Genomic DNA, 27,547 nt, shown 5'->3' with positions numbered 1-27,547 from the left:
TTTATGCAAACTTAAAGGGTTTACTGAATATGCCTGAAGTTTAAGTTTTTCCAGGTTTATTGAAACATTATTATTTAGAATTTCAATATATTTTGTATTTAAGTTTTCAGACTGACTGATAATGGCATTTGGTTTTAGATTTAATTTTAGTGTGTCTATTCTGACCTGTAGTGTATTCAATTTTTGTCTCATTCTCTTGTTTTACTAATATACCAGGCTGTAACTCTTCCATTTAAGTAAGTCTTTAGTGAAGCCCACAAGACAATGTGAGACCATTCATGTTTATTTCTAGGAAATGTTTGATGTCTTTAACATGCCAATAATTGAATCCTTTTATTTGTAATAATGTATGCTGGTAATCTCATGTGATGTATTTTGTCAGTTTTTAAAATAATATTAAAGATTATAGCATTATGGCCCAATAACAGGCATGAAATTATTGCAACTTCTCTGATATGTGATAGATTGTTGAGACAAAATTTTATCAATATTTGTTTGTGTTCCATATCTATATGAATAATGGGGAAATTGAAGTTAGCTTGTTTTCCTTAGCTCATATATATCATTTAAATTCATTAGATTTACAAAATACATTAAGTGTTTGACTAAAGATGTGATTCTCAGCTTTCTATCTGCAGTGGAATCTTGGCCTGATAAATACAATTAAAATCACCTGCCATTATGACTTCATCTTTCATGTAATAGGTTATAGTGTCTAAGTAATTTTTTGCATCTTTAGCTCCAACCCCTGGAATCCAATAAGAGTTCACCAATGTATATATTTTTTCTTCCACTCAGTCATAGCAATGTTTAACATACCAGCTTTATCAACATCGGTATCTTTTACTTTAGGCATTACTGAGTTATTCCATTAAATGAGGGTACCTCTTCTTTTAGCTCAAAAGCCAGAACCTGCTAAAACCAAATAATTCTTTAAAGTTTATTTACATATTTTTTTAAGTAAATGTGTTTCCTGTAGAAATACTAATTATTTGAGCTTTATGTAATTGCAAGTATTTGAACAGACTGCCCCTTGTCACTGGATTATTCAATACATTAATATTAAAAGATATGCATTTAAAATCAGACATTTATATAAGACAGAAAAAACACAGGTATGATGAAATCACATCTGTGTACAGAACTTATTATATACGTTATATATAACAATATGAAATATTCAGCTATGGACAAAACATTTGAAATAAATAAAAAATTACCTAATGATATAACCTTAAAACATTCTACCATGCAATAATGTATTCCTAGTTTGTTGAAAAAGATGAACAAACTACCTCTCAAACTTTCCATTAGACTATCAATGCTTAGATCATGCTTATGATTCATATTAATGTGTCTCATATTTTTAGTATGCATCATCTTAAAAAAGTCTATCAGTGAGTTATTATGAATAAGAAAAGTTAAACAGGTGTTTGGAATCTTTGTTATAAGTTGATCAAACTGAAAATCTCTATAATTATCTTTCCCTGTACCTCACAGTATCTCCCTTGTCTACTACAGGGAGGAAGTCAGTTGTTATTTTCATATTTATTAATTTATAGGTAGAGGATTACATATTTTTATTTATTTATTGATATTTGTTAACCGGGTTAGTCCAGCTGGGTTTGTGGCCCATTTTCAGTGGAAAACGAGGAGAAAATCTCCAATTTAACAACACAGTATACAGAAAAAAATATAAAATTGACAATGTAAGACAAATCTGCTTAATTAATAAAAGTAAGCGGAACATTAAGACAGGTGGTGAACTAGGTAATACAAAGTATATATAATACAGAGTAAATGTAATTACAATTCAGAGGTAAACAGTTTATTTACATATTTACAAGTAGATTATTCATTAGGAAAGAGGTATAGAGAGTAGAATAACTTGTTTGTGTTTGATGTATTGAGATTGTATGTGGGGTAGATAAGGGAGGGGTGTTGAAAGTTTAGGTTGGGGCTTGGCAGGGAAAGATCTTAGTGTTAAGTAGATGAATTTTAAGTTTTTCTTTAAAGTGGGATGGGTGGATGATGTCATGTCACATCACGTTTTCTATTTTATTTACTATGTGTAAAGTTCATAGGATCATAAGCTCACAAATTAGCATGAGGCTAACTGTCCCTTGTGGGCCATTCCAAGCCCAGCCAATTACTCCATGTGACAATCAAACCCTGCACCTTGTGTCTACAATGTTAACACCTTAATCACTATGCCAACTTATTGCCCTTATAGACATATTTATATTCATTAACTATATACACATTTACTTATTCTGATCTCTTTATATTTCTGTTTGCATAGTATGTCTTGTACTATTACTATAGTCATAGGTTTTATATTTTAGCTATAATCCCAGTGTAGACAATCATATAATTATTAATTTATATTTATCCTTGTATATTTGATACTCTTTTTTTTTATATTTGATATTATTTAATCTACTACTACTGTTAGAATGTCTAATAGTATCTGAACAAACATCTGAAACATCTTCCCATTTATGATTCAAACTTTCCATAATAAATTGTTCTGAGATATTAAGTTTTGTTATCATTAAAAAGAGACAATAACAGAGAAACACAATCCAATTTTTTTATCAGAAGTGCCATTCTATAGGCTAGTATATAAACTATCCTTTTGGTATACTACAAACATTCAGAACTATTTAATAACTGACAGTGGTTTAGAATGCAATTCACTGCCTTTTGCATATTATCTAACTTGTTTTCGTGGACTTCTTAGAATATGGTTCAAAATATTATGATTATTTACTTTGACAGGAAGAAGTAGCCTGGACAGTTCTTAGAATTTTCAGAACTCCTGCAGCATCACAAAAGTGCTCATGATTCTAATTAAGCTGCTTCAGGCTGGTCCTCATGACAAGGGCTTGCAAATGAACAGTTTATCAGCTATAGGTCACACAAAGACATTCATGACTGAATCCAAGCCACCACTACATTACACATAAATCCCTCTAACCCTTCCAAACCACTAAAAAGCAAAAACAAAAAAATTCAAAGTATGTTAACCACTAAAAAGCTATTGTATTTAAAGAAATAACATTTAATAATTCAGTAAGCATTATTTGTATGTGATGTTTAATATAAAGCCGATTATCATTTTTAAAGGAGACATAGCATATAACTTGCATTAAAAGAGTGATGGTTATGTGTGATCCAGGTATAACTTGTAAAAGTGTGAATGTTACTCTAATTATTTGATAACATTCCAATAATAACTTTTATATATGTAAGAAACTATATTTTTTATACTTTGTTTTTAATATTTAATTTTCCTGTGTGATACTATCAGTAGCAAGAATTCAGAACTAAGCAATAACTGACAGTTGTTTAGAATGCAATTCTTAATGCTTATTATCTAACTTGTATTCCTTTGACATCTTAGCATATGGTTCAAAAGATTATGCTTATTTACTTTTAGACCGGAAGAAGTAACCTTGACAGTTCTTAGAATTTTCAGAACTCCCACAGCATCACAAAAGTGATTATGACTGTAAATTGTTTCAAACTGGTTTTCATGACAAGGGCATGAAAATGACCAGTCCACTCGGTTACAATTCACACAAAAACACTCAAAAGTGAATCCAAGCCACCTCCACACCACACATCAATCCCTCAACCCCTTCTCAACCACCAAAAAAAAAAAACAACAAAAATCATCTCAAAGTATCCCAAGCACTAAAAAGACATTGCACTCAAAGAAATATATTTAATAATTCAGCAAACACTATTTGTATGAGATGTTTAATAAAAGTAGAGTATCATTTTTAAAGGAGACATAGCATATAAACTTGCATTAAAAGAATGACAGTTATGTGTGATCCGGGTTTAACTTGTAAAAGTGTTCATGTTACTCTAATTAGTTAATATCATTCTAATAGTAACTTTCATATATATGTAAAAAGCTATATTTTTTAAACTTTATTTATAACATAGCATGTCTTTCCTGGGTGCTATTGCATGTCAAGTATACTATCAGTAGCACACTACTGGACCATTTTAAGAACCCAAAATGTAACTTAGCAAGCCCCTTCAGTGTCATTTGCTGCATCTTCTATTCTATTTAATAGTATATTAGTCAACTATGCCAAGATATCAGAAAGCGTGCCACCTAACATATGTTTCATCATAATAATGATTCACTTTTAATAAAATGAATCATTTAACTTTTTAAACTCTAAATGAAAATAAGTTGATTTAATTTCATATATAGCTAAAATAATCAAACTCTAACATTTGAAAAAGGGAACTAGTAACCATCTGAAGTAGGGAAAGAAAATAAATTATTTACCTTGTAAAAAGTAATATTCAGCACCTGTTCATTAGTATTCAAGCACTTCTTTAAGTTAATAAGAATTCATAACCATGAAATACAATGATTTTCATTTGTCTTTCAGTTTTACTGATTTTGTCTTTTATTAATCAACCATCTTTGGTTGCATTTCTCTTCAAAGAAGTTGATAGATTCCAGTCCATTTCTTCTGTTTTTGTTTTTCTAGGATTGTATTTTTCTGTATAAAGTCCATTGCATCTTCCAATGTGTTAAAATATTTTTCCTTCTGGAAGGTGAATCCTTAGTTTTGCTGGAAACAAGATTTGTGCTTTAATATTGTTTTTCTTTAAGCTTTTAACAAGTGGCACACATGCTTTTCTCTTTCACATCACTAATGTTGAATAGTCATGGTCATATCTTATATTTTTTATTTTAACTAGATAATTAGTCCATGCAGCTTTTAAGACTAAATCCTTATCTTGACTTGAGAAAAATCTTACAATTATTGACCTCGGTGAAGGTCTTTTTTTTTCTTAAAGATGAGTTAGACAATCCTTTCAATGCCACAGAAAAAGCTTCAGGCAGGTTCAAAGTTTTCAGCAGCCCAGGTATGAAGGAATTGAATCATACTGTCTCCCTCTTCTTTTTCAGGAATCCCATAAATCCTGATGTTATTCCTTCTAAATCTGTCCTCTAAGTCTTCTTATTTTTTCCCCGGAATAGGTTGTTTTGTTTCAGAAGAAATTTAGTGTTATTCTCATTTCAAGTAATCTTCCATCAAAATCAGACATTGCCTGTTTTATACTAGAGATTTGTGATGATGATGTGATTGTTTAAGAGATTAACTCAGTACTTCAACTTGTTTTTAACATTCATCTTTTAAAATTGTCCATTTTGCTTTCTAATTTATCTGTCTTTATAGATAACTCACTGATGTTACTTAGCATAGCCATTATGTCTTTTTTCATAGTACTGTCCTGTACACTGGACTTTGGCTCATTCTGAGCCAATAAGTACTTTCTAGTTTTCTTGACAGGAAAAAGAGTTTAAACTTGTTATTTTTTGTAGTAAATCTTTCACCAGATATTCAATTATAAATCTATCAAGTTTTGAAACCTTCTTTTTTGGGTTTTTAGTAAAAATCCTGTCAGCGATGTTAAAATGAAGCAGAGCTAAAAAACAGTGTTGTTAACTGCTCACCATCTTTTCTACACTTGTGTTATGCATCTTTGTGATATCAGAAAGGTGCATAACAAACTTTATGTATCTTTGATAGCTATTACATTCAAGTCTCTGCTGCTGTAGATCACCCACCACAGAAAAGCTTCAGAAAAATGTTGACAGCTTTAAAACACACACACACACACACACACACACACACACACGTACACAAAAAAGAAAAGAGTGGTGTTATTCATCTTTGACAGCTGTTAGGATTTATTACAACACACACAGCAACCACCACAGAACATCATCATCAGAAGCATTTTGACACCTTTAAACCTTTGCCCACTGTGTGATGGTACTGTGTGTTACAGCTTTCAAAGCTGTAAAGCTTTTTTCACTACTACACCCTTTTCTCCTCTGTAAGTTGTAGTACACAAGGGCAACTAAAGCTCCAGGTGCTATAAAGAATTATGATGGGTGTTCTTGAAATAGATTAATGAAATTTACCTCTCAAACTCCAATCTGAAATAGAATTTCTTAAATCCATTTCTTGAATACATTATCACATTTATCACTAACACACCCTTTTCTCTTCTCTGTATGTTGTAGTACATCAGGGCAACTAAACCTCCAGATATTATAATAAATTACAATGGGTCTTCAGTCATAACTATTTGTTAATGTGTTCTTGAAATGTATTCATGAAATTTAACCCTCAAGCTCCATTTTGACATCAGATTTCTTAAATTCTTTACTTGAGTACATTAATAAATTGGTTATGATTGGTGACAGACTGATAAGCCTCCATGTTTTTATGTCTGTGTATAATGTAAAACATATTGGTCTGTGCAGTATTTTTATCTTCTCCTGAACCTGGGTTCCCCTTAATTTTTCTTACAAATTTTACACTTTTGTTAACACGGTGCCTGATTTTTTTTTATCTGCGCAGTTTTTTTCAATAATTGTTACAGCCCACATGTATGCAGCTATTTGATTTCATTCAAATACTCTCATTGCATATTTCTTGCTTGCCGGAATATATGTGGTCGATTTAATTTATCAGTAATTAGACATTCCACTTTTATTGATTTCTCACAAATCTCACAGTAATTTGTTAATATCATTCCCTTTTGTTTTATACATGGGAAACAAATACAATGAAATTTCTGCTTGCCTCTTTCTGGAAGTAAACATACATCTACAAGATGTTTTTTTCTCTTTCAAACTGTGCCCTAGTTTATATATTTTAAAATAAAACCTTATATAAAGAATACCTCTTTACTGTTTTATATTTTTATAATAATCTGTAACATGAACCTGCATTTTCCTTCACCCTTCTAGGATTCTGACATTTCACAGAATGTTCTACTTTTCTATGATTCTTTGTATTAAGACATCTAGTTTTTTTTCTTAAGCTCCTAATTTTCTTAAATGCAACAATACCATATGTTCCAAAGAAACCAGCTGTTATTTTTAGTGAATCATACTGCTAGAACTGCCTTATAGCATAGACAGCAGAAAAAAAACAGTAATGAGGTTCAACATGTGATAAAAGCACTATTATTTACTTATTTTATTTTATGTGTTGACATTTGTTATCCAGGTTGGTCCAGTTGGGTTGTGGCCCATTTTCAGTGGAGACTCAAGGAGAAAAGCTCCAGTTACATACAATTTATAGTAACAAAGTAATTTACATTTAAAGACAATATAGAATCTTGAAATTCAAAAGGTCATAAAATAAAATACAAAGTGGAAAGCAAGCACATAGCAAATATACAAGCAGCAATTTTACAAGGATAAATATAGATCTACATACTGTATTAACATTTTCAGTTTAGTTGAGTGGGTTTAGTAGGTCTTAGTATTAAGTAGATAAAGTTTAAGTTATTTTTTAAAGTGTGATGGATGGATAATGGAACATATGTCTAAGGGAAGTTTGTTCCATGCTTGGGCTACAGAGCATTTGTATAGTAGTTTGCCCACATTTTTCTTGGGTTGGTAGATATTCAGGAGTTGATGGTTTGAGGTGTGGAGTGTCTGAGGTGGGCTATAGGTGCAGACCAGGGATGAGAGAGCTGGACAAGAAGACAGTTTGTATAGAATAGAGTGAATTATTTGAAATTGTGATAGAAAGAGTTGTTGGGGAAGTTCAAGCCATTGGAGAGAGTTTAGGGCAAGGCAGTGGTGTGAGTTATATTGTGAGTTCATAATGAATTATAGGTATTTTATGGTATGAATGTTGAAGTTTGTTCAAGGTTGCAGCCTGAATGTTGTTTAGGACTGGGGCAGCATATAGAAGGGAGGGGAGGAGGAGTGCCTGTGCCAGAGAAAGTTTTGCATTAGATGTTAGAAACTTGTTGCGATATAGTGAACCCAGTTTATCATATGTTTTTTATATACATTGGAGTATGTGCAGGTTGAATTTGAGTTTGTCATCAGTGATGACACCTAGGAGCTTTGTGTGTGGTTCAGGTGTTATGATTGTGTTGTTGGAGGATGTAATAGCAAAGGTGGATTTATGGTGAGAAAGAGAGTGGGGAAAGAAGAGTAAAAGTTTGGTCTTTTTAGGGTTTAGTATGAGAAGATTGTCAGACAACCACTTTTCAGTGGATAGAACAGTGTGTTGGGTTAGGGTATGGAGTTCAGTGATATTGCTGGAGATGGAGATATGAGTGGAGTTGTCTGCATATTGAATGAGGGAGGATTGTTTACAAGATGCATAAAGGTCATTAGTGAAGATGTTAAACAGCAGGGGACCCAAGATGGAGCCTTGTGATACTCCGGTTGGGACTGGAATAAAGGGAGAGTAGGATGGGAGCCATCTGACAAATTACTGCCTAGAGGAGAGGTAGCTAGAGTACCTACTATGAAGTAATTTACAGAAAGGTGTGTATGTGGTGATGGTGGGGTGATTAATAGCTGTGGTAGGGTCAATGGTACTGCCATAGGTAAGATGATAATAGCCATCTGAAGATATGGTGATGTTGGGGGCATTAATAGTTGTGGTAGGTTCAATGGTACTGCCGTAGGTAAGAAGATAATTGCTATCTGAAGATATGGTGATGGTGGGGGCATTAAGAGCTGTGGTAGGGTCAATGGTACTGCCATAGGTAAGAAGAAAATGGCCATCTTTAGCCATCTTTAGATGTGGTGATGGTGGGGGCATTAATAGCTGTGGTAGGGTCAATGGTACTGCCATAAGAAAGAAGATAATGGCCATCTGAAGATGTGGTGATGGTGGGGGTATTAATAGTTGTGGTAGGGTCAGTGATACTGCCATAGGTAAGAAGATAATGGCCATCTGAAGATGTGGTGATGGTGGGGGCATTAACAGCTGTGGTAGGGTCAATGGTACTGCCATAGGTAAGATGATAATGGCTATCTGAAGTTGCCTGTAAATGATAAACAGGCCCTGTTTGTTTTGTGGGATTTCTCAACCCAGAAGTTGTTTAAATAAAGGCATTTTTATTCAGCACTCTAAAGAATCAGAGTATGTTTTTGCTTTTTGGAAATGCTTATGTCCCATCAATTCTAATAGAATATTCATGTGTTTCAGCTAGAAGCAGGTCACCAGCTGACTATCAGCAGTTAGAAAATACAAATTAATACAACATTTCAGTTTTTTCTTTGAAAGTGGGAGTTGTAGCATTCTGTGAGATGGCAATAAGTAAAGTGACTTGTGCCTTAGTCATTGCTTATATTTTGTGTAATACATACACTTACTTTATTATTTTCAGTAAAATTATTTTATTTGTAAAGATAATCTGCATAATTCTGCTTGGCTCAATTAAAAAATGTTACTTTTTTGCTGCTCAGAATTTTGGCATTTCAAACAGCAACAAGCTACTTACTAGTTAACATTCCAACAGCTGATTTTTATTTTCTACTCCAAGAGCTACCTTCCTACCAGGGCACCATTTATCATCAGAGAAAGTAGAAAAAATACATTTTAGTTATTTCTGATATTGCTGTGGGTGCTCTAAACCAAAACTATAGGACAACAAAGAAGGTTATACATATAGGCAACATTTCAATAATTAATTTACTATTTTTTTATAAACATTAAGCCTCATTTTGCCAGTTGGAAAAGGTAAAAGGATCAAGGCATTAAATATGATGAGTCATGACAGTGAAAATATATCCTTTTAAAAATTAAAATGAATTTTATGCTTTTGATGAGATGCACATTTTGATGGACTTTACAGTTCTACCTGTTCAATGTGTATATCGCTGAAATATATATTTGGGTTTGCGAAGGGCCGATCTTGTCTCCTGAATCTGATTGACTTCTTCGAATCTCCAGAGCTGTGGACGAAGGTAAAGCGGTCCACACAGCCTATCTGGACCTCGCCAAGGCCTTCGACACCATTCCCCACTCTGGAATCATAGATAAACTTACTAAGCTGGGCATAAATCCCTACATCACTTGATGGGTTACCAACTGGCTTACTGACAGAACCCAGACTGTAAAAGTAGTTGACTCCAAATCCAGCTCCAGACAAGTCACAAGTGGAGTACCTCAGGGTTCAGTCCTGGGACCACTCTTGTTTGGCATCTACTTCTCTGAAGTACAGGCCAACACTAAGGGACTCTGGCTAACAAAGTTTGCAGATTACTGCAAACTGGGAGCCATTATTGAATCCCCAAATGATGTGGATATTCTACAAAAGGGCCTTACAGAAACAGATGCCTGGTGCCAGAGCCATGGGCTCAAGCTTAATGCCAAGAAATGTATAGTTATCCCCTTTGGAAAAAAACATGTACCCATGAACTACCACAGAGGTGGCAGGACACTAAACATCGAAAGTGTGATGAGAGACTTAGGGACACAAGTGGACAGTGGTCTCACTTTCGATAACCACATCGCCACAACAGTCAGGAAATCTTTCTATGCGGCACACCTCATCACTAAGGACTTTTCATCCAGAAAAAAAAGAGGTCATTGTCCCACTGTACTCATCCCTCATTAGACCCATTATAGAGTATAATGCCCCATCTGGTATGTACCTCACAAGACATCTGCAACAGCTGGAATGGCCACAGAAATACCTCACTAAAAGAATCACAGGCCTAAAGCAGATGCCATATGGTGACCGTCTAAAAAAACTCCAGCTATACTCTGTGGCATATCATCTATTCAGAGGCGTCTGTGGCATATCATCTATTCAGAGGTGATCTCTGCTTAACATACAAGGCCATGTCAAACCCTGAGCTGTTGGACATGCTCCACTTAAAGAAATCCCAATCCCTCAGATCCACACGCTCCAGGGATCTAAACCTTATCATCACAATGAACAAAACATGCTGGAGGGATAGGTTCCTGACCCAGAGACTCCCCATACTCTGGAATAGACTGCCCATACATGTCAAGCAGAGCGCCTCATTGGCCCTCTTCAAAAGGAACCTTGATGGTTGGATGGGAGATAGGAAATTCACCCCGGGGATCATGTCATTCGCCCTGCTAGACAGGGGCCCAGAGAAGTAAATATTGTGGGAAGAAATTTCCAGGGAATTGTTATGGCTAAGCTTGCACAGGCCTTAGGGCTGATAGGTTCATAGGTTGGTACAATGCTAAGTATGACAGAAGGATGTGCCAAAAGTAAACCTTGGGCTAGGCCATTAGGGGTGCCAGTCCAGTCATATCAATAGCTGCACTAGTGAAGTAGCTGACGCTTGGTCTGCCCCAAAAGTCATTACTTTTTTTTTCAAGCTTGTTGCCTATTAGCTACAGAAATAATTACATATTACAGTTAGACAGAAGCACAGCCTGTACATCGTACATGTACTAATTTATCACTGTCTCTGCATTTTCTGTGAATTTCTACAAAAAAACAAAAAAATAATCCTTGTTTTCCCGCCTTTCTCGACTAGTTTAGACCAGTATACAGGCATTGCTGTATTCTGGGCTGTGGTGTAGTTCCTGTGTTGTCCATTACCTTACTTGGATAAAAGGAGGTTTCTTTGCTCACCAGTGGGAGTGGGGAGCCTTGAGCAGCCTACCTGTCCTTGGGGGAAGTGACCTCAGCACAAGAAGCTGTAGTAATTGGTTGTTTGGGACCATTCCTAGCTCTTTTGTAGTTCACTGCTTAAAATCCGCCTCTAGGCATTTTTTTCTGGCTATACTGCTCAGACAAGCTCCACGTGGGTTTACAGAGTGGTCCTAGCAGCAAGGAACTCGTAAAAGCGACTACCTTCTGGATTTAAGTATATTTGCCTTTTTTCACTGGAAATAGCTTCTGTTGCTTACTTTAAACTAGCCTGAACTGTTTTTTTCTGATTACTGCATTTATTTTTAAATCTGCACTTAAAGTTACATTTAGTTGAATTTAATCGAAAGTTTGCTTGTTTGTTTGTTTAATTTAACTGTGGAGGCTGCCCACTAAAGTGTGCTAGCCTGTGTAACTAATTTATCACTGTCTCTGCATTTTCTGTGTATTTCTACAAAAACAAAAACAAAAATAATCCTTGTTTTCCCGCCTTTCTCGACTAGTTTAGACCAGTATACAGGCATTGCTGTATTCTGGGCTGTGGTGTAGTTCCTGTGTTGTCCATTACCTTACTTGGATAGAAGGAAGTTTCTTTGCTCACCAGTGGGAGTGGGGAGCCTTGAGCAGCCTACCTGTCCTTGGGGGAAGTGACCTCAGCAAAAGAAGCTGTAGTAATTGGCTGTTTGGGACCATTCCTAGCTCTTTTGTAGTTCACTGCTTAAAATCCACCTTTGCACTGCTTTGCGCGGTCGTGCACATAGCGCAGCGCCGGTTAAACTTTTTCTGGCTCCACCAAGTCTGCTGTTCAATTTTTCCCTTAGAACTGTTCTACTTGCAATCTAAACAGCCTATACTCTATCTGAAAAGCTCAGCACTTGCTCCTAAAGCATTTTTATACAGGTAAAGCACTCTTAAACAAAAGAAAGTACTTCATTCAAATAAATTCTGTTGAGTACACATCTCCCTATAGGTCCTTTCTGACTCAGTTACACAGCAATCTTTTTCACTATTTCTAGCATGTCGAAGGGTCAGTTGCTGGCATCCTCTCCTGTTCAGCTGGTGAATCTGGGAATCTTGAGGCAATGTTGCAATTGCCTCATATACACAGACAACCCTCTCCTCCTCCCAACAAATACAAATATATGCGAGAGATGCAACTATATAGCCAAACTGGAGGCTGAGCTCTCTCAATTCAGAACTGGCAAGACCAGTCAGGAGGAGAAGGTAACCACGCACACCACAAACCCAGTCTCACATAGAACTATCACAGCAAACCAAACACATAAACACACAAAAACATACTCGGAGGCGCTGATTAAAAATCTACCAAAACAACAGAGGCCTCCAAAGCAGACACCCAAGCAACCACCACCTCAAGACATAGCACATGCAGCACATAGTTCACAAAATCAGTGTGCTAAACAGTCACAGCCCTTAAGGCCAAACAGCATGCCAGACACACTTGTAATAGGTGACTCCATAGTCAGACACACTGACGTCCCGCTCACCAGACTGAACAAGGAAAAGGTCACAGTAAGCTGCCTGTCGGGAGCTAGAATCCGCCACATAACACAAGCACTCAGGTCACTCCACAGCAAGTACAAATATGACTCAGTCATTGTACATGCCGGTGTGAACGACCTGAGATGTACTTCCCTGGACTACATGAAAAGAGACATAGAGGAGCTCTCTGATTATGTAGCCCAGGCCAGTATGACCCTGACCCTGAGCAGCATCTTACCCTCACCAAGAATGATGCCACAGTACAAAGACAAAATGATCAGTTTTAACAATTGGCTTAATTACTGGTGTCATTCTAAGGGGATCCAATGTCTGTCTGCTTGGGATGACATGCTTGACAAGCCACACTGCTTCGCAAGGGATGGCTTGCAGCTGTCATCCCTGGGCTTCCGGATATTGGCCAAGGCTCTTGCCACCCCCATAGTGCCTTTTTTAGGCAAGGCTCAAATGACAAACCTACCTCCCTAGAAAACACAAGTGGAAAAAACTAAGGGTAATGCTGCTCAATGCCAGAAGTCTAAACCTCAAGATGCACGCCCTCGAAGCCCTCCTCAGTATGGAGAACATCGATGTCTGTGCAGTGACTGAAACCTGGTTCAAGGCTCCTGAGAGCACCCCAGCACTATCAGGTTTTACCTCATATCATGCTTTTCGGCCCCAAAACTTGGACCGAACCACAAAAGGAGGGGGAGTATCCATTTTCATCAAAGATACCCACACCTCCAGGTTAGTGGCAACGCACAAAGCATTGGAGACTATCCAGGTGCAACTAACCATAGGCAAAACTGCCTTACAGTTTGTAGCATGCTACAGACCACCCTCTCAAACTCAGGAACCCCACACAGCCTTCCTAAAGACACTGGAGAGTATGAATGTCTCTCCAAATACCATCATTTTGGGAGACTTCAACTACCCAAACATAGACTGGGAACATTACTCAAGCCCAAACACCCTAGCCCAAAGGTTCCTAGAATTCATAAACTCAAATGCAATGGAACAACTAGTCACCATTCCCACAAGAGGAGACAATATACTAGACCTGATCATCACAAACATGGGGACAAAATGCTCCACACGAAGTATATCCCTCTTTGGTAAGATCAGACCATAAATTAATCTCACTGGAAATCCACATCCCGCCCCACCCCTGCACAAAAGACCACAGTGAAGAACTTCTCAAAAGCAAACTTCACACTTCTTAAGACTGAAGTGGTATCCTTCAAGGCCCCTGGGCCAGTGGAAACCACAACCCACACTGCTGAATCCTTTGCAAATGCCTTCTATGGGCACCTTCAAGAATGCATGGATCATGCAATCCCAAATAAAACCAAGACCCATTCCCCAAAGGCAGGCGCCGGTCTGGTGGACCCCAGCCATAAACAAACTTTACAACAGGAGGAGGAAGCTACTACATGACAGAGCAAAATCCCTAAAAGGGAAGGCGTCTCTGATCAGTACTAGCAAAAAACTACGATCACTCATAAAATCATCCAAGGCCAACTTTGAGAGAAAAATTGCAAAAGACACAAAAGACAATCACAATGCCTTCTTTAGCTATGTTAGAAACCTGGGTGGAAACTCCCAGATATGCTCAGAGTTAGTCCAAAATGACACAAAATACACTGAACCCACTGACATTGCCAACATTCTGGCAGACAGGTTCAGTGCAAATTTCTCCTCCCTCCCCACAAAAGGAGAAATAACTATCCCAGCAGAGTGTAGCCTCCCTAACATCTCAGATGCCCAGGTGAGAGCCACCCTCTCTAAAGCTAAAAACACAGCATCAATGGGACCGGATGGTGTCCCGGGCTGTGTGCTACATGAACTCCAAGAGGAACTAAACCCACACATAAGGCTGCTGTTTAATCTTAGCCTTACTACAGGATACGTACCCAAAGAGTGGCGTACGGCAACAGTGGTCCCACTTCACAAAGGCGGTGCTTCTACGGACCCTGGAAATTACTGCCCCATAAGCTTGACGAGCCTGGTCTGCAAAGCTATGGAGAGGATCATTATGGAACTCATAAACAAAGACATTGGGGACCTACAGACATTGGATCCTACCCAATTTGGCTTAGTCAAGGGCAGATCCTGCCTTTTGAACTTGGTCGACTTTTTGAAACAGTCACTAAGGCCATTGATGAGGGTAAGGCAGTTCACACAGCCTACCTTGACCTTGCAAAAGCCTTTGACACAATACCCCACTCAGGCATCATAGACAAACTCACCAGCTTAAATGTAAACCCATATGTCACAAGATGGGTTGCAAACTGGCTCAAGGACAGAACCCACAGGGTCAGAGTTGCTGGAGCTATGTCAGACTCTAAGCCAGTCACAAGTGGTGTCCCACAGGGCTCAGTCCTGGGACCCCTCTTGTTCGGCATTTATTTTTCCGAGGTACAGGCAAACATAGGAGGATTGTGGCTGACAAAGTTCGCAGATGACTGCAAACTGGGCGCCATAATTGATACTCCAGCGGACACAAACATCCTTCAGAGAGGCCTCATAGAAATGGATAATTGGTGCCAGAGCCATGGCCTTAAGCTGAACGCCAAAAATTGTCATACCCTTTGGGAAAAACAAGGTACCGACAAATTACCACATAGGCGGTAATCCATTAAGTATGGAAGAGGTAATCAGGGACCTAGGGACCCAGGTTGACAGTAACCTCTCATTTGACACTCACATTGCCAAAGTGGTTAGGAAGACCTTCTATATTGCCCACCTTATCATGAAGGGTTTCACATCTAGATCAAGAGAGGTCATTGTGCCCCTGTACTCTTCTCTTATCAGGCCAATGATTGAGTACAATGCCCCATTTGGGATGTATCTCACCCGACACCTGCAGCAGTTGGAAAGACCCCAAAAGTTCCTCACCAAGAGGATAAAGGGTCTTAAACATATGTCATATGCTGCCCGACTGAAAAACTCCAGCTCTATTCAGTCGCATACCGCCTACTCAGAGGTGATCTGTGCCTGACGTACAAGGCCATGTCCAATCCTGAATTAATGGACATGCTCCACCTCAGAAAATCCAAATCCATCAGAGCCACGAGAACAAGTGACTTAAACCTCAACACAGAAATAAATAGGACATGCTGGAGGGACAGATTCATAACCCAGAGGCTCCCTACACTCTGGAACAGAATCCCAGTCCATGTTAGGCAGAGCCCCTCACTGACTCTATTCAAGAGAAATCTCAACGAGTGGATGGGAGATCATAGGTTTACCCCGGGGGTCATCTCTGTGTCACTACTAGACAGAGGCATAGTAAACTAAACCCTAAAAGGGCATAGTATTCTCATCCTAAGGGGTGGTGTAAGCCACATACACTCTGGCTAGGCTTATAAATGCCTTAGGGCAGATAGCCTAGTACGAACCTATGAACCTATGAACCTAATATGTATTGGAAAGAAGTCAGTTTATCCACTGGGACTTGACTGCTCCTACTAAGAATATCACAGAAATTTCAAGCATAAAAATGAAAAATAAAAATGCCATCTTAACTGATGCACTTGCTTTGGTCTCAGTTGTGCCTCTACGGGTTTCATAGCTATACACTCCACACTCCGTGGGGTTGCAATGAGTAATTATTTGTGTAACCACTTATCGATGCACCAAAACAAACAAACAAAACAAACAAAACAAACAAACAAACCAAAACCTATGCATTAGGTAAAGGGGTAGCAGCTCAAGGTTCACTGGGTACCTGATGTAACGCTGGCATGATACTACAGTTTCTATCACCTCATGGATTTACTGCTGATATTAATACATTTTTAGATTTATTTATTTGTCTTTGTTTACTGGGAACGTCCAACTGGGTAATACCCATTTTCAGTGGAGGCCAGGGGATAAAAGCTCCATTTGCTTACAATGCATTATAATAAGTTCCAGTTAAGCACAGAGTAGTTACATTTCTATTTACATTTATATCAAAACAGTAGTTACATTTATACATCCTAAGATTTACAGAGGTGGAAGTTAAAGAGAAAGCCCACATGCAACTTATTGGATTGCACAGGCAGCAGTTATGTATAAAAACTGTTTGTCATTTCAGTGAGAGGTAGAGTATATTCTGTTTAAGGAGAGTATTTGGAGAGAATCATATGATAAACACAAAGTCTCAGCTTTGTGATGAGCGTGCGCAGGACCAGGACTGGTTAAGATGTTGTTTAAGCAGTAGTTTAAAACTACTGAGTTTGTTGCAGAGTTTTATTTGTGTGGGGATGCTATTCCGGAGTTTAGCAATGTACTGGGAGTTGAGTCAGTCTCATGCAACATTATTTAACTTATTTGTAAATAATAGAATTTATTACTAGAGAGGAGGTCCCTTGCTGGACAGTAGGTCAGTAATAAGTTATGTAGTAAAGGGAATTTTTCAGGATGATGAATGAGTCTGTGTGCTGTAGTTAGTTGGGAATATGTTAGGTAGTTGTGTAGTTCAAGCCAGTTTAACTGCTGTAATCTATGACAATAGTGGGTCCCATGCGGGAGACTGGTGGCAAATTTAGTTATTTATTGTAGCAGGAGGCAAGTTTCTTTCTTTCAGTCTCATTTAAGTTTGTTAGGATAGGAGCAGAATATAAGAGAGTCAGCATTATAAAAGTGGTGGCTAGAGTTTCTCTTGCAGTATCTGTAAGGAATCCATTGATCCGATAATGGGAGCCTAATTTCTGATGTGTTGATTTAAGGGTGATTCTCATCTATTATATTGCCTAGATGTTTACTGTGAGTTACAGTTTTAATGACAGTATTATTTGTTAACTTTATGGTAAAAAATTGCTTTTGATTTTGGCAACTTTTTTAGGTAAAAAGTATTAACTTAGTTTTCTTAGGGTTGAGTAGGAGGTTTGATTCTTTGAGCCAGGTTTCTACAGAGGAGATAGATTTTTGGGTAATGTCTTGGAGCTTATTTATTGTTGAGGCCACACATATTAATGTTGAGTCATCTGCATGCTGAATTAAACTAGCATGGTGAGTGGAGGTGAGGAGGTCATTAGTTGTGTCTTTCGGCCCGCTAATGATTGGCAGTAGATTTTTACGTGCCGAGTTGCTAGCCCTGATGCACAACCTTCAATGAAGGTACGGCCATTCATGCATGTCTCCACACAGAAGACGCTTTAGCTGAGAATCGAACAGGACAACGTCTTACTGTGAGGTGACAACGCTACCGCAGCACCACCACCGCAGTTATATTAAATAGGAGTGGACTAAAGTTAGAGCCATGAGGGACACCTGTAGCAACTGGTTGAAAGTTTGTTGTCATTTAACGGCTTGTTGCCTTCCAGTTAGGTAACTAAGAAACCCCAACAAGGAATATTGTGAAAGTCCAATTGAAGAGAGTCAAATGAGCAGTTGCTGGTTTGAGACGGTATTAAATGCCATTGCCAAGTCTAAGAAGATGGTGGGCACAAGCAAATCATTGTTTCTATGTCAGTTTACTATACTAGTAAAATGTAGTAGAGCAGTAGTGGTGCTGTGCTGGGGCCTAAAGCAGGTTGTGTTTCTTAGAGCAGGTTATTTGAGGTTAGGTATTGCATCAGCTGCATATGGATGTATTTCTGTAATATTTTGGAGGGGTGACAATCACTATTGATCTGTACTTATTAAACTCTGTAGATATGCCACCTTTGTGCAGTGGTATAATGTAGGATTTTTTTCCACAGTGATGGGATGTATCTTTCTGCAATGGACCTATTAATTAGGATGGACAGAGGGAAGGCTATGACTTCTATGGCCATTTTTAGGTAGTCTGATGGTATTTGGTGTACAGCTACAGAAGTAGTTTTAGTTTAAGAATCAGTTTCCTCATGAGCGAGGTAGGTACTGGACTAAAACTGAAGAGCTGTGGGTAGTTTTGATTGTACAGGGGTAGATGTATTAGTGTCTAAGAGATATAATATTGATTGTATAATGTAGGAATTAAACTGTGTGGAGATAGAGTCTGTCATATTGTCTGTTTTTGGAGAGAAAGTGGTGGTCTTGCCTGGGTGGAGTTGTTTATTTAGTGATGACCAAAAAAGGTTTTGGGTTGTTTTTATGTTTGTCTTGTAGGTTGGTATAGTATCTTTGCTTATCTTGTTTAACATGAAGTTTTGCAACGTTTCCAAGATGTCTAAATTGCTGGAAGGCATTTTGAGTTCTGTTTTATACCAATTTTTCCAGGCTTTATCCCTTTTTGTCATGATTTTTTTTGTTTCTTTTGTCAGCCATGGTGTGGGGTTGGACTTTACTATTTTATTGCGTAGTACTGCTAGATTTAATGTCTGTAATAATATGTTACTAAAGTATTCTACAACAGCATCTAGCTGCAGTGTTGTAAGTACGTTCCAGTTATATTGTTTTAGTGTTTCACTTAAAATATCTTTGCTGAAATTGGTTGTATTTTGTATTTGATGATAATATGTTTATCTACGTTATGGTGAGTTCTAATAGCATATGTTGGTATGTGGTCACTTATGCTGACAGCCAGCCTATTTTTGCCAGTTTGTCAGATTAGTTAGTAAGAATCCAGTCTAATGTTGAGTATCTCACTGAAGTTTTATTGATTCTAGTAGGTGTGGTTATTGTCTGAAGTTGATCAAGTTTATGGATTCAGTGGGGGGAATGGAATTTATGAGTTGCCAGTCTATATTTAAATCTCCAAGTATTATAGTTTCATGGTTAATTTTTTTGGGATATCCAATAAAAGATGCTTTCAGCAGTATCAATGTTATTCCCTGGTGGTATATAAATAGCTGTTAAACATATACTTTTCCTATTGCTGATTTTTAGGAGTGTTATTAGAAGTTCAGCATTGTTAAATTTAGGTATTTCTTGTGGAAGTAAGGTGATGGTTAGGGAATTTTTATAGATGATTGCTACACTGCCTGCATGCTTGTTTTGTTGTTGTTAGATATTTACAAGTGTAACAACCTCTCTCAGAGCCAGTAATCAAGCAGCCTGAATTCCTCACTACTGACACTGGAGAGGGGCAGTCACTTGGAATACAAATGGATACACTCAGTATTTCCAGATGCAGATCTCTCTGCATCAAGCACAATTTTCCTTAAGAGCACACAGGGAACACACAGTCTGGGATCTGGATCTCTCTTATCTGTCTCCCTACAGGCCCCCAATAAGACTCCCCACTGGCACAGCTGTAGTGTTAAGTCTTCAGCAGAGTGTCCAAGCCAAGTCCACCAGCACCCATTCTGTGAACCCAGTGCTTCATGTCCCTGCTCCAAGTAGCTGACACACACACTCTGTGAGATTTAATTTTACACAGACACACACACACACACACACACACACACACACACACACACACACACACACACACGGGAAAGGCTGGCACAGATTTACCTGCTGTGCCCCCTTCTGCCCATAGTATAAGGTAGTTATCACTGCCACCAGATGCTCCATAATCAGCTACTCTAAGCCCCTTAACAAAGGGTGTCCAATTATATTGTATAATATTAATACCAATACAAATGGTAGTAGTTGACCAAGACAGCTAGCCTTCAGAAGTGGCCCAGACATTGTCACCAAAAAAATATAAGCACTCTCAAAGCCACAATAAAAGTTTTAAATATATTAATAATTAGTAATAAAACATGAAAATACTGAATATATATTTACAGTAAACCACAGAGTTCAATTCACAGGAAATATTGAAAATAACATTGATGGACAGACTCAGATAAATAAAGAAAAACAATATCTATAAGCTTCACTATATTTTCCTGATTGAATCTAGGAGAATTACTACTCCCTACTTACTTAACAGAGCAAGGCAGATGTGGTGAATGGTGCTTCTTGTTGTCAAGCCCAAGACAGAATACTCCATACTGAGAGAACACTCTCTATAATATCTAAAGAATAATTTCCAAGATGGCTGGCAGAATGACCTCATCTGGTCACCTCACTCTAGGTTTTCACAGTATCTCCCCTTTGAAGCTGAGACAGGAATTTAGCATAGATGGCTACAATACATATCTAAATGTTTATAGCTGTGCCCTGGAGCCATAAAACAATTTGAGTACTTCCCCTATTCTTTCCAGAGGCTATTAAACAATGGCCTCTCCTAGCCCTACTGACTCCAGTTCCATTCTGCACAGTGGGGTGCCATGTTTATGGCTTAACAGCTAATTTAAATTCAAGGATTTTGCAAAACTGGACTGAGATCAACTGCTTCTCTTCTAGGGTCCTTTGCTAAAATATATACATACAGTCTTACATATTTATTCCTTCTCTGTCCAGCAGGCTCCATTGTTGATACATAGGTTTATAAGTTGGTACTAGGCTATCAGCCCTGGGGCCTATACAAGCCTAACCATAACCATTCCCTGACTATTTCTTCCCACAGCATTTACTTCCCTGGACCCCTGTCTAGCAGTGTGACTGACATGATCCCCAGAGTGAATTTCCTATCTCCCATCCAATCATCAAGGTTCCTTTTGAAGAGGGCCAAAGAGGCACTCTGCTTGACATGCATGGGCAGTCTATTCCAGAGTCTGGGGAGTCTCTGGGTCAGGAACCTATCCCTCCAGCATGCTTTGTTTATTGTGATGACAAGGTTTAGAACCCTGGAGCGTGTGTCTCTGAGGGATTGGGATTTCATTAAGTGTAGCATGTCCAACAGCTCTTGGTTTGACATGGCCTTGTATGTTAAGCAGAGATCGCCTCCGAGTAGACGACATGCGACAGAGTATAGGTGGAGTTTTTCTGGATGGTCAGCATAGGGCATCTGCTTTAGGCCTGTGATTCTTTTAGTGAGGTATTTATGCGGCCTTTCCAGTTGTTGCAGATGTCTTGAGAGGTACATACCAAACAGGGCGTTGTATTCTATAATGTGCTATAATGAGGGATGAGTACAGTGAGACAATGACCTCCTTTTTTCTGGATGTAAAGCCCTTAGTGATGAGATGTGCCACATAGAAGGATTTCCTGACTGTGGTTATCAAAGGTGAGACCACTGCCCACCTGTGCCCCTAAGTCTCTTATCACACTTTTGGTGTTTAGTGTACTGCCACCTACCTAGTAATTCACGGGTACATTTTTTTTCCAAAGGGGATAACTATACATTTCTTGGCATTGAGCTTGAGCCCATGGCTCTGGCACCAAGCATCTGTTTCTGTAAGGCCCTTTTGTAGAATATCCACATCATTTGGGGATTCAATAATGGCTCCCAGTTTGCAGTCATCTGCAAACTTTGTTAGCCAGAGTGCCTTACTGTTGGCCTGTACTTCAGAGAAGTACATGCCAAACAAGAGCGGTCCCAGGACTGAACCCTGAGGTACTCCACTTGTCACTTGTCTGGAGCTGGATTTGGAGTTGGCTACTTTTACATTGTGGGTTCTGTCAGTAAGCCAGTTGGCAACCCATTGAGTGATGTAGGGATTAATGCCCAGCTTATTAAGTTTATCTATGATTCCAGAGTGGGGCATGACATTTTTCAAAACCAGCAACCTTACAAACACATTTTGATTTTCAAATGCCATACAGTTCTAATACATTTGTAACACAAGCATCTTGTATAAATCAGTTTGATATTCAAAGGACATATCATTGTTTACAGAACTCCAGCTGGCTATGCACACACAACGAGCATACAAATAAATCAGGGAATTAAGATGATATGAAGATTGCTTGTCAGTAACTATAAAGTGGTTGTTGATTGTATACATATTAAGAAAAACAAAGTGCTTTACATTTGGAAATGTGGCATGGTTTCTGAAGGTCTTACAAGCCTAGCCAATATAATATGATTTTTACCAAATATATGGCCCTAGGCGTAAGAGGATGGCATGGGTTTGTGCCTAGGCCTTGAGAATAATAGGGACATAGGTGCTACCCAAGGTGTGAATATGCAATTGCCTATCCATTGATCCAAACTATATTTGAAGATGGCCAGGGAAGGGCTCTGCTTAACATGAATAGGAAGCCTGTAAGTCTCTACAGCACGTTTTGTTTGAGTCGCTGACTAAGTTTAGATCCCCAGGTTGAGTGACCCTTGTGCTGTTTGACTTGCAGATGTGTAGCAGCTCCTAAAGGAGTGGATTTGTGAACTCCTTTTAGATCAGGTAGAGGTCATCACCTAACAGTTGATAGGAGATAGAGTAAAGGGATAGGGCTTGTAGTCTATCTACACAGGACATGTTTACACCTTCTGAGGTTGCTTCAGCTGCAGTAAGTGCTTAGTTAAGTACATTCCAAATGGCACATTGTACTTCATTATTGGTCTAATGAGGGCTGAATATTGAGAGACAATAATTTCCTTGGATCTGGATGAAATACCTCTACTTATAAGTTCTGTCACATAGTAGTCCATCCTCGCCACTGTGGACACATGGTCGTCAAAGTTCAGGCTACTATTTATCTGTGAACCTAGATCTCTCACATATGAGTCTTCTCTTAGGGGTATGCTACTGATGTTGTAATTTGCAGGGGCATTTGACTTCCTGAAGGGTATGATAATGTATTTTTTTACATTTAGTTTTAAGTCATAGTTCTAGCACCAATCATTTGTCTGATCTAGACCCTGAATGATATCTACATTATTGGGGGATACAGTGATTGCCCCCAGCTTGAAGTCATCCGCAACTTTGTCATTCAGAGGCTTTCCACATTAGTCTTGACTTCAGTGATGTATATTCCGAACAGGAGCAGTCCCAGCACTGAGTCCTGTAGTACACCACTAGTAACTGGCCTCTTGCTGCATCTGGATTTACCCACTTTAACCACATGTGTCTATGAGCCAGTTGGCTATCCATCTGGTGATGTAAAGATTTATGCCCAGTTTTGTGAGTTTATTTATAATACCCGAGTGGGGAATTGTGTAGATCGCTTCATTCATGGCCTTAGTGACTTTCTCAAAGAAATCCACCAGATTCAGTAGGCATGACCTACCCTTGACAAAGTTGAATTGGGTTGGATCCAGTGTTTAGAGCTTCCTATGTCATTATTTATTAGGTTCATGATTATTCTTTCCATAGCCTTTCATATAAGACTGGTCAAACTTATGGATCTGTAATTTCCCTATTCAGTAGATGATCCCCCTATATGCAGAGAGATGACTGTCACTATCCTCCACTCTATCGGGACAAAACTATTCCTGGAGGGAGTGCTTAAATAGAAATCCTAATGGGCCTGATGAGTCCTGATTTATGCTGTTTAAGAGGCAACCTGGTATATCGTCAGGCCCTATTGAAGCTGTGTTTTTAGCTTTTGAGAGAGCAGTGGCAACCTGTTCTTTGTTAATTATAGGTGGAGTGGTGGAGGGTAATTCTTGGGGGAGAACTTGTGGTGATGGAGAGGTGAGATCTGAGCTGAATTTATTGGCCAGCAGATTTACTATATTGTCTGGCTGGGAATACAGTTAATTTTGCACATTGCTGGGTGTTGCCCTTAAGACTGTGGACATAACTGACAAAATGGCTTATGATTATCCTTACCTTTGGAAGCTACTTTTACCTCAAAGTCTACTCTCAGAGACTTGATTAGTTTCCTGATTCACTTGTTTAGACTAATGAGGAACGTTTTGCTCTGTTGTGGGCATTTCGTCTTACTTGTCGATAGGATTTTCTTTCTTTTGTTGTGCAACGTATTAATACCAGGGGTCCACCAGGTTCTCATGTATATTTATGCTTATTTAGATGCAACTCAAATTAGTTGAGAGACAACAGTAAGCAAGACTCTGCAGTCCAATGTAAAACAAACAACCAAATAAGAGACATCTTTCTGGCTGTATTTTCTGAACTGGTTGCTATAATGACACTACATGCAGTTCTTGCAAATTGCCAGTAGAGGGCTTAATTTTGCAATATACACATATTGAAGCACTGTAATACTTATGCACATATGTACATATACAAATACGGATTCACTTTACATGCTCGACATTTTAAAACGTCAATTTTCATATGGCCAAAACCATATAATCGACATTTTAAAACATTGGACATCTAAAGCAAAAACAAAAACACAAAAAAAGTTCTAGGACGTTTTTTCAGGGGGGGGGGTCAATCCCCCCTGCAACCCCCACACCCCCTACTATCTAAATATACCAACTTCGAGAATGCACTACAGTGAGGAAAAGGGAAAATGTCCCATCTTTGCTGTATGGAGATCTCCGCTTAGCAAGTTTGATTTTTTAAAACGTTGATCATATGGTCTCAGCCATATGAAATTTGACATTTTAAAACATTGAGCATGTAAAGTGAATCCACAAATACATACATATAGGGTTGTCACCTTTTCAGATGCCTAAAGTGGGACATTTTTTATGGAAATATGAGATTTTGTAAGAATAATCATACTACAACCAGTGCAAAAGACGACTTCACTTTTTTGCCAAAATAAAAGCTTATTCTTGAAGAATTAGTTATTTCGACTGTTACAAATTTTTTTTCAGATAAAAAATAATGTTTCCTGCAACTATTATATGAAACATAGGAAATATTTTTTGTCCAAAAATGTCAGGAAATTTTCCATTTTTCATGCTTTTTTGCAGGACGCAACTGCTTAAAAAGGGAGTATCTTTGCAAAGAGGGACACGTGACAATCCTATGAACATATGGATATTGAGACAGAACTGTAGGTTAGTGTCTACTAGTATATCTGAGTTAATTTTATTATAAGGAAGGCTGTACAATTTGTAGAGGTGTGGATTTGAAAATGTCACCTCAACAAGCTTATGCCTAGAGCCTTCATTTGTTCTGCAGGCTACCTCATGAGTAAATGTGCTACTATTTGCTTTTATTACAGCTTTCTATAGCAGGACTAGGAAACCCTTAGATAACTAGCTTAGCTGGTGAGAAATGAAATGAGCAAAACATTCAGAATATCACTATAAGCTAAATTCTTCAGTGCAGTGCACAAAGGACTGTGTATATGAAGTGTTTATGATTGGAAAGGAGCAGATATTAAAGCCAGTACAGTGATATGTTTACTCTTCATGGATTATGACACCACCATACATTCATCATCATAACCACAACATGAAGACACAGGGGCAAGACATTGTGGTTTATCCAGGTCTTCAATCCCATACTAATGCTTTCACTAGGTCCTACTTTGTGTGTCCCCCCCCTAAAAAACACATGCAGTGCTGTGGATCTGGTCTTTGCTCAAGGAGGTCCTTGTTGAAGATGGTCACAACACTGATAACTGGTAAGGCTAAGATGCAGCCACTAGAAGGGGGCACAAATTCAGAGTGGCAGCAGACAAAAATACAGCCATTTCTGGAGCTACCTCCACATTGTATAATCATTTATTTTTCTTATCTGAGTGTCTTTACACAATTATGTAAAATCATAGCCGGCCTTAGGCATAGGTGAACTAGGAGGCTGCCTAGGGTGCCACTCTAGCAGGGGCACTTTTTTAGTAATCTGGATGGTGAAGGCAGACCAGGATGGGGGCACCGACAGGTGTTGGAGGCGATGAGGTGACCTTTTGCCTAGGGCACCAGGTGACCATAGGCCAGCCCTGTACTTGTTTTTAGAACAAACTACAAGAAATTTGAGCTATAATTTCTATTATATATGCAAAATATTTTCAAAAACAGTTATGAAACAAAATCATATGAGGATTAGAGGATTTATCACACAAGAGAAAGAAAAGCATTTTTCTTCACCCAACCTGCAGACAGTTTATGAAACCAGGCAGGCATCACTGCACTTTACTACTACTTTCTGTCAGATGGCATTATATGAAAACACATGCTTGAGACCAACACACAGGTACAAACACACTAGTCGCTGACAGGGATATTCTAAATTAATAAAGAAAATAACCCCCAACTTACCTGACAGCACCATCGCAAATAAAGACTTCGCAGTGAGGACATTGTAGATAGGTAACTGAGGCCTGTGTCCGTGATACGGATGCATCTGCAATGAGAAATAAGAAAAGACAAGAGAATAAAACTGAAAACACTTCAAAGGGTAAAAATGACAAACCTTCACCGCAAAACCCTTTTTATTTAGTTTCTGATGAAGTTCAAGATTAAATGAATGAAAGCACTAAAACTATTTTTCTGCAGAGCAGTATTTTTTTATTTTTCAGTTTAACAAGATTTGTCTGTGTGGGCAGCTGAAAGGCAAAGGGTTTTGCAGTCAAGAAAAGATAAGAGTTAACAATTGTAAGAGCAGCGATGTTAAGTGTACATTTCAAGTCTGTAGCACTTCTTGTCTAGACTCCCTTCTGAGTGACCATCAGAACTGTTTTTGTTTCAGATGCTAAGATTAAGACTCACTGTATAAGTATAAATATAAACGCATAAGTACTGTAACCTCATCCATCTCAGTGACATTTATCTATGTTTTCAGTCAAACTGAATTTTCTTTGATTGTGAATTTTAAAATTATGAAAGACTCACTGACAGTTCTATATCAGTTTCTGAACTGTAGTAGGGTCCCCAGACTTAATTCCTTGCATGGCTGTGTTTCTCAGCCAGGGTCCTACAACCTCCTGGAAGGTTATAGAGCTCTAGGAACCGTTGTGTGCAAGTCTATAGAAGAGTTGTTTGCCAGCATCTGCCTGTTTGAAGGTTACTGAACTATGACAGTACCAAATGTAGCAACACATGTAAGAC

At 38.4% G+C, this 27,547-nt stretch overlaps 1 protein-coding gene across 1 annotated transcript in view; it reads right to left on the bottom strand.

Moving 5' to 3' along the window:
* The window catches only part of FBXL16 (F-box and leucine rich repeat protein 16), a 753,965-nt gene that overhangs the window by 52,647 nt on the left and 673,771 nt on the right, over window positions 1-27,547 (bottom strand). The window contains exon 4 of the mRNA XM_044089266.1: window positions 26,759-26,843. Within this exon, the coding sequence (XP_043945201.1) occupies window positions 26,759-26,843 (85 nt within the window). The remainder of the gene's footprint in view (window positions 1-26,758; window positions 26,844-27,547) is intronic.

Source organism: Protopterus annectens, chromosome 12.part0 (genome assembly GCF_019279795.1).
Source record: "Protopterus annectens isolate FY-2018-M chromosome 12.part0, PAN1.0, whole genome shotgun sequence".
Taxonomy (NCBI): domain Eukaryota; kingdom Metazoa; phylum Chordata; order Ceratodontiformes; family Protopteridae; genus Protopterus; species Protopterus annectens.
This window is presented reverse-complemented; position numbering and strand designations above follow the sequence as displayed.